At 46.6% G+C, this 8,988-nt stretch overlaps 1 protein-coding gene across 1 annotated transcript in view; it reads left to right on the top strand.

Annotated features, from left to right (window-relative positions):
* The first annotated feature begins 797 nt into the window (after positions 1–797).
* The window catches only part of PRKCH (protein kinase C eta), a 242,256-nt gene continuing 234,065 nt past the window's right edge, over positions 798–8,988 (top strand). Inside the window, exon 1 of the mRNA XM_017895546.1 lies at positions 798–1,899. Coding sequence (XP_017751035.1) covers positions 1,537–1,899 — 363 coding nt within the window. The 5' untranslated portion in view covers positions 798–1,536. The remainder of the gene's footprint in view (positions 1,900–8,988) is intronic.

The raw sequence follows: 8,988 nt of genomic DNA on the forward strand, positions 1-8,988 counted from the left end.
GATCGCACCATTGCACTCCAGCCTGGGCAACAAAAGCGAAACTCCGTCTCAACAACAACAAAAAGTGGCCTAGGCTTTATGGGAAACAAATTGGTTGTGGCTGGCCCTCAGGGAGCAATATTTGCGGCATAGCAGAGTAGGCCAAAAGGCCCTCCTCGGAGACAAAATCTGCAGGGGCTACGGGGTGGGAAGCATCAGAACGCTGGCCACTCTGATTGCAAATACAACAACATGGAGTGTTCCTAGAAGAGGCAATTTCTTCCACGTGTGTGTTGGGGACAGCCTGTGTGTGAACATTTTCTGCCCTTGCCGCGCAGGGATGGGTGGACCAGGAACCACCAGCAGAGGAAAAGACTTATTACCTCTTGGCCATGTCTGTCTCCAGAAGAACCGACCTTTCCTGCTCTTTGTGCAACGAGGCACACCTTCCGAGGAAGGAGGCGAACAGGATTTCCATCATTACTACTGCCTTATTAAAACACACATACACACAACTGTGTAATTAGCCTCTGCAGGAAAGGCGCACAAACAGGATGCGTTCGAGCTGACCCCGGTATGAGCCATCCCTGTAAAGATTAGGAAAAAGAACCTCCCCGCCGTTCGCCTGCCTCCGGCCAGGGCCTCTTGGGGACGGCCCTACAGGGTCACCGGCCCACCGGGGAGGTTGGGAGAGAGGGGGCGGGCGACTCCTCGCTGCGCGGGTTCCTGGCTGGAGCGCCCTCCTCTGCGTCCTCCCAACCTTCCATCCCTCCCCAGGCCAGTCTCCTACGCCTCAGGTGTTTGCTCAGGCTGGGCCACGAACCCTTTCCTTTTTGGCCTGCGCCCGGGGTGGCCCCTAACGCGCAGCGCACGGCCAGACCCAGCGCTACAAAGAGGGCGCGCAGGGCGGTGCAAGCGGGCACTGGACTCCCGGGGGCTTGCGCGGGGTTCCACCCACCGCAGGGCCGGGCCGCGGACCGCGCGCCACGCCCCCGGGGTCCGGAAGGCGCGGGAGCGGCTGCAGGGGTTCTGTGAACTTGGAACCTGGCGGCGCGAGGTTCTCACCGGGGATGCGGCGGCGGCGGCAGCCGCTTCCTGGTTTGAAGCTCGCCGAGTGGGGGAGAGCGTGAGCCTTCGGAGGCGGGGGCAGGAGGAGAAGCAGGAGGAGGCGGGGGAAGAGACGCTTGGGGCTGGAGCTCACCGGACGGGTAGCTCCGGCTCTCCAGGGAGAGGAGCTGCCCGGCCCTGGAGAAGGGGCGAGTCCCGCGCGAGCCCCTGGGAAGCGCAGCGCGCTTGGAAGGGACGGTCGGGCCTCCCCGGCCCGCTGAGGGCTCGGCGGCGGGCTCCCCTCCTTTCCACCTCGGGAGGGAGGGAAGGAGGGGAGGAAAAAGTCCCACGGAGGAGGCAGAATGGCCAGTCGAAGGGCGCTTGGGCGCTGTCTTTCCCCAGGGCTGCCTCGACTCCTGCAGCTGCCCCGAGGGCTGGCCTGAGACGGGACTCCGCGTTCTCCCCCTGCGAACCAGCGCGGCCCCCCGGGGCCGGGGCAGCGGCGCCGGCATGTCGTCTGGCACCATGAAGTTCAATGGCTATTTGAGGGTCCGCATCGGTGAGGCAGTGGGGCTACAGCCCACCCGCTGGTCCCTGCGCCACTCGCTCTTCAAGAAGGGCCACCAGCTGCTGGATCCCTATCTGACGGTGAGCGTGGACCAGGTGCGCGTGGGCCAGACCAGCACCAAGCAGAAGACCAACAAACCCACGTACAACGAGGAGTTTTGCGCTAACGTCACCGACGGCGGCCACCTCGAGTTGGCTGTCTTCCACGAGACGCCCCTGGGCTACGACCACTTCGTGGCCAACTGCACCCTGCAGTTCCAGGAGCTGCTGCGCACGACCGGCGCCTCGGACACCTTCGAGGGTTGGGTGAGTAGCGGTGACCCCTTCCCTTTGTGTCCACGCAACTCCCGTTCCCCTTATGTTTTTCAAAACTCACCCGAGTCCCGCTTTCCCATCGCTCTATGGCTGAGGGAATTCCCTCCAGACTTTGGTCCTCGTCCAGGTGGCCGCGGCACTGGTGACGCGACCGCGGTGGGTGTGTGCAGGCGCAGGTGTGTCTCCAGGAAGCCGGCCTGGACACGATCCCCTTTCAGGACGGCGGCTTGGCCTAACGGGAAGTCGGGCAGGGGTCCAGGGCGGTGTCACCCCTTCCGCCCAGTCTTTGGATAAGGAGCTCCAACTTTCAGCATTCGAGTGGATACGTAGGAAAGGCAGGGAAGGAGTGATACGAAAGGGACTTGATTTGGGTCAAGTGCTTCAAGCGCTAACTTAGGAGAAAGCCGTACATTCTCGCGAGTATTATTCATAATGTTTATGGATGCATGTTGGTTCAGCCGCTCAGACGTGCACACGTGTTTCGGCTTGCACATCCCAGAGGTACATGAGCTACACTGGCAGGGATCTGAGCGCCTGGGTCTGCACGTTGGCAGTTTTATTATTTAGCAGTTTTCCAAGGAGATGAGATTTACATATACTTGCAAGTAACTCAGTCAGTCCGAGGTGGGAGTCCTGAGGTTTGGGTTTCTGCTGCTGTTGGTCTGAGAAGAGGCTGCAAGGACTCCTCAGGAGGTTGTTAACTGCCTTCCCTCCCCACATCACCAGCCTGTGTTCCTGGCTGTTGACGTGTAGCTACCCGCAACTTCCCACTTGCCTCTGCTTTTCACATAGTTCCCATGAGGCAAAATTTCTGCTGTAAATAAATTAAAACTTCTAGAGCACTCTACACGGTGCTAACATGCTTTTACTGACTAATCCTCACACTGTCTTTGTGATGCAGGTGTTGTCATTCCCACTTTGAGATGATGGAATGATAATTATAATAAAGTAGTCTGGTTTAGCCAAATGGAGTACGTTATTTGAAGACTCTCAGGAGTTTAATAGTTTAAGTTCTGGAGGGAGTCAGTTTTGAACCCAGTATCAGTATTGAAAATCTGTTTGAAATTTACAAGTGGTGAAATCAGATGGATGGTGATGGAGGCTCATTTAGGTATTTATTTTATACTTTGTGGAATTGGTAGTTTCACCGTATATTTTCTGAAATTAAAGATGGCTTGTGGAGCTATTCCTTTCTTTTAAATAGAAGTACAAAAACTGTAATGACTGTTTAACTTTAATCGTCAAATTATATTGAGTTAATTTCCCTTCAGCCTAATTTACTTCGTGGCACTTAGAAGTGGGGACTAGAGAGGAATTGCTAAAATACAGTTAGATATTTACATTTATCCTGTGAATTTCTGGATATGAAATAGAAGTGAGTGTAGGCATCCAGATGGAATTGTTGAGTTCTATTATTGTCTGATTAGGAGTTAGGTTGGGCAAAGCTCTAGAGGAGCTCACTAGGTTCTGAAGTATGGTGGTGCAGATTGGCCAATGGCCATGAGAAGCATCTCTTTCTGGAGAGAGCCTAGACTGGTCCTTCTCAATCATCATAATCTACCCACTTGAATCACCCAGGGACCTTTCAGAAATCCCCACTTTTAAAGATTCTAGATAGGAATCTCTGGGCTGTGGGACCCCATCATCCGTACTTTTAGGCTCCCCAGGTGATTCCAGCATGCAGTCAAGGTGGAGAACCTGAGGCCTACATGAAGGCCAGAAGATGAGGACTTCTTGGTGTCATAAGTGTAGGAAGATCCAGGTTGTCTGACTAGGTGGCATATACAGAGCTGCTTATTGTTCCACTGGATAAATAAAGGATTCAGTGTAAATCAGATTTCAGTATTTATGATGGTCTGAAATAATTACACTTAGATGTTTAATCCACTGGTGGTGTTTTGGAAAACGTGAGTGTTTGGTTGGTAAGGAGGGTCAGCATTTAAATGACCTTGAAACCAACGGTTTTTCATGCATTTGTATGCATCAGAGGGCAGATTTTTTTTGATTTTTTTTTTAAAAAGATTTTGGGTGTTTTGGAACTCTGAGGATATGGTAGATAGGATGGGCAGAGTGTTTCTTTTCTTTTTTTCTTTTTAAGAAAATCTTGTTAAGAAAATATTTGGAAATGTATGGAATGCATGCTTGTTTTTTTTTTTGAAAATTATCCTTTATAGGTTCAAAAATGCTTTAAAAAATAGAGATGGGGTCTTGCTCCCTTGTTGACCAGGCTGGTCTTGATCTCCTGGCCTCAAGCCGTCCTCCCACTGCACCCTCCCAAAGTACTGGGATTACAGGTGTGAGCCACTGCATCTGGCCCAAAGGTGCTTTTGAAGTTCATGATTGCAGAAATACTTACTTATCTTTAGTATTTTAAATTGACATGTCTAGTTTATTCAGAGAGTTACATGTGGAATAATTGAATTTACTCCATAATAAATTTATGTGTTGCAAGTGGAACTACAGATTACTGACTTAAAAAACAAAACAAAAAACTCTTGAAGTAGCAGGTTCAAAAAACCCCAAAACCTAGTGACTTAGTTTTGCTAGATCATGAGAAGCTTTTAGCTGTAGATTATGGATGAGAGGATTCAATATGGTTAAGATCTCAATTCTTCCTAAAGTATTCAATAGATTCAATATAATCTCAATCAAAATCTTTCTAAGTTTGTTGTAGAAATTGACTGACTTTAAAATTTCTATGGAAATGTAAAGTACTAAGACCAGTCTAAGAATAGTTTTGAAAAGAACAAATTGGGGACTTACACTGTCTGATTTCAAGGCTAACTGTAACATGACCGTAATCAAGATAATGTGGTATTGGAGTAAAGAGGGTCATACAGATCAGTGGAATGAATAGAAGAGAGTCTAGAAATAGATCCACACATATATGATCCACTGATTTCTGATAAAGCTGCCAAGAAGGCAACTCAGTGGGGGAAATGATAATCTTTTCAACTAATGGTGCTTGAACAACTGGATAGCCATATGCAGAAATATGAGCCTTGACGCTTACCTCACATCATACAAAGACATTAATTCAAAATGGATTATAAACCTAAATGTAAGAGTTTAACTGTGAAACTTCTATAAGAAAACAAAATTGTAGTGACCTTGGGTTCAGCAAAAATTTTTTGGATAGTGTACAAAAGGCACCAACTATAAAAAAAATCTGTAAGTTGGACTTTATCAAAATGAAAAACTGTTGCTTCCCAGAGAATGTTTAAGAAAATGAAAACCCGGCCAGGCGCGGTGGCTCAAGCACTTTGAGAGGCCGAGACGGGCGGATCACGAGTCAGGGATCGAGACCATCCTGGCTAACACGGTGAAACCCCGTCTCTACTAAAAATACAAAAACTAGCCGGGCGAGGTGGCGGGCGCCTGTAGTCTCAGCTACTCAGGAGCTGAGGCAGGAAGAATGGCGTAAACCCGGGAGCGGAGCTTGCAGTGAGCTGAGATCCGGCACTGCACTCCAGTCCGGGCGACAGAGCGAGACTCCGCCTCAAAAAAAAAAAAAAAAAAAAAAAAAAAAGAGATGCTCAAAATCATGAGTCATTAAGGAAATGCAAATTAAAATCAAAATGAGATCTCAATATGCACCCACTAGAAAGGTTAAAATTAATAAGACTGACCATATACCAAATGTTGGTGAGGAAGTGGAGCACCTGGAACTCTCATATGCTACTGTGAGGAATGTAAAATGGTACAATCACGTTGGAAAATAGTTTGGCAGTTTCTTAAACTATCAAACATATGCCTACCATATAACTTACTCTTTAGTATTTACTAAAAGAAATGAAACCATTCATACAAAGGCTTGTCCACGAATGTTCATAGCACCTTTATTTGTAATAACCCCCAAACTGGAAACATGTCAAATGTCAGCAGATGAATGTTTAAACAGTTGTGATTTATCCATAGAATGGAATATTACTCAGTAATAAAAAAGATGAACTGTTACACATGTAACAACAGGAATGAATCTCAAAATAATTATGCTGAGTGAAAGAAGCTAGACAAAAAAGTACGATTTCATTTATGCAAAATTCTAGAAATGAAAAGGAGTTTATAGTGACAGGAAGCAGATCAGTGGGTGCCTAAAAATGGAGAGTGGAGGTGAGGGAGGTGGATTACAGAGGAGGCAGAAACTTTTAGGGGAGATAAATATTTGTATTATTCTGATTGTGGCAATGGTTTCACAGTTATAAACATATGTCAAAGCTTATTAAATAGTTCACTTTAAGTATGTGCATGTTACTATATGACAGTTATACCTGAATAAAGCTGTGGGGAAAAAAACCAATAAGGACTTATCCATATTTTACTGAAGGTGTTAAGATGCTAGTAAATGACAGAATTTCAGTTGAGCCAAGTCTGACTCTTGAAAACTATATTTCGTCTTTTTTTTTTTTTTTTTTTTTTTTTTTTTTGAGACGGAGTCTCGCTCTGTCACCCAGGCTGGAGTGCAGTGGCCGGATCTCAGCTCACTGCAAGCTCCGCCTCCCGGGTTCACGCCATTCTCCTGCCTCAGCCTCCCAAGTAGCTGGGACTACAAGCCCCCGCCACCTTGCCCGGCTAGTTTTTTATATATATATATTTTTTTAGTAGAGAAGGGGTTTCACCGTGTTAGCCAGGATGGTCTCGATCTCCTGACCTTGTGATCCGCCCGACTCGGCCTCCCAAAGTGCTGGGATTACAGGCTTGAGCCTATTTCGTCTTTAATGCAGAAAATATTTATGAGAACAGGAGCGTAGAAAAAACGAAATCACAATAAAACAAATTAGTTTCTGATTTTTGGACACTGTCTGATTTTCTAAATTATCACTGTCAGTTTTTTTTTCTGTTGCTTCTAGAACATGTTTATTTTGCATAATTCCTCTGGCTTCCAAAAACTGAAGAATTGCCTCTGTTTAAACCCTATTTTCTTCTTTCGTGTACTTGCTCTTGATTTGCTGACGTTCTAAGTGGGGACCAGCATCTAATGCTTAATGCAGAGTGCTGGGGACATGGGGAGGCAGGAGGAGCTGGAGGCTGCGTCATGGAAAGACCTTGGCGCCCCCTCAGGAAGGAAGGACCGGCTTGGCAGGATCCCAGGCTGTTTTCCTGGTTCAACCCTCTTGAAGACATTGTGTTCTCGGCAGCCTTGGAGGGCCGCTTTCTCTCAATTTCTCAGTGAGGTACCTGTTTTGTAATCAGTCCTGTCAGGTGAAGCAGCCCGGTTACTACTGAACAATCATGGATTATCTTTTCCCTTCTTTCCTGGATCCAGGGGTCTGAATTTATAGCACCAAAATTCTTCCAGATTTTCTATTTAGTGGTTCATTCTGTTTTGTATTTTGTAGTGCAGTTGTTCTCATGATTGATTTTTTTCTGAGCCAATTGGAAGGAGTGTCTAACACTGACTGATCAACTCACGGTGTTTAAGGGGAAAAACATATTTTAGAATCTTGAGGGAGTTTTATTTCAGTGTATGTGAATTGGATTGGCTGTGTAGCATCTTCATTTTCATTGTAAGAAGAATTTTGCTGCAGTGGGACCAGCTGCTTCTCATCACAAACAGGTTGTGGCTCAGATATTTTCCCCTTTGGAGAGCATTTTCCTGGCCACATTATTATCTTGTTGTCTTTCGTTGTACTCATTCCTCTCTCAGATCATTTTTTTAATGAATTTGCTTATTGTACTTTGCTCCAGATTACAAGTGGCTTGAGAGCAGGGACCCACCTCTCTTATTCACTGTCCTAACCCTGGGACAATGTCTCATACACAGTAAACATTAAATATTTGTTAAACCAAATTTTATGTGATTGGGGGACAAGTAAAGTATAAATACTTTGGGAGCATCTTTCTAAAAGAAATAAATGAAAATAGTTGAGGAGTGACTGGATGAACAGTATTCCTCTATTAAATCTATCAGTGACATACCAATATGTGCTTGAAAGACTGGGCCTGGCCGGGCGCGGTGGCTCAAGCCTGTAATCCCAGCACTTTGGGAGGCCGAGACGGGCGGATCACGAGGTCAGGAGATCGAGATCATCCTGGCTAACACGGTGAAACCCCGTCTCTACTAAAAAAAAAAACACAAAAAATTAGCCGGGCGAGGTGGCGGGCGCCTGTGGTCCCAGCTACTCGGGAGGCTGAGGCAGGAGAATGGCGTGAACCCGGGAGGCGGAGCTTGCAGTGAGCTGAGATCCGGCCACTGCACTCCAGCCTGGGCGACAGAGCAAGACTCCGTCTCAAAAAAAAAAAAAAAAGAAAGACTGGGCCTAACTGCTGTGTTCTTTGAATATGGTAATGGATTGAAAACCTTGTGTATGGAAAATTCCCTGCTCTGGATGAGGCAGGAGAATGGCGTAAACCCGGGAGGCGGAGCTTGCAGGGGGGGGAAATCCGGCCCCCCCCCTCCAGTCCGGGCGACAAAGGGAAACCCCCCCCCAAAAAAAAAAAAATAAATAAATAAATAAATAAAAGACTATCATTTTAAAACTTGTAATACGTTATAACGTTTTCACTTGTAATTTTCACGCCCAAAATGTTTAAGTCAGGGCAGAAGCAAAGACATCAGCATTTAAAAGGTTGTGCCTCAGCCTTGGAGAGGAATGAGGTTGGTGGGTGGAATGTGAATCATTTTATCTTATGCAACTCTTAGTGAAGTTTTGGTATGTAGCAAGTGTTTAGAATGGTGATTAGTGGTGATGGTAAAAGTGTGCTGCATTTTATGAGAAGAGTAGCATTTGTGTAGAATAATAGAGGTGCCTGGGATTTTGGTAGTCCTTTTTTATTTAATAAAGCAACTGGGGCCAGGTGCTATGGCTGGCATCTGTAATCCCAGCACTTTGGGAGGCCAAGGCAATAGGATCCCTTGGGCCCAGGAGTTTGAGACCAGCCTAGGTAAAATAGTGAGACCCCATCTCTACAAAAAAATAAAATTAGCTAGGCACGGTAGCACATGCCTGTAGTCCCAGCTACTTGGGAAGCTGAGGTGGGAGGATCACTTGAGCCTGGGAGATTGAGGCTGCAGTGAGCCATGATCATGTCACTGCACTCCAGCTTAAATGACAGAGCAAAACCCTGTCTCAAAAAAAA

Source organism: Rhinopithecus bieti, unplaced genomic scaffold, assembly GCF_001698545.2.
Source record: "Rhinopithecus bieti isolate Rb0 unplaced genomic scaffold, ASM169854v2 scaffold_25987, whole genome shotgun sequence".
Classification (NCBI taxonomy): domain Eukaryota; kingdom Metazoa; phylum Chordata; class Mammalia; order Primates; family Cercopithecidae; genus Rhinopithecus; species Rhinopithecus bieti.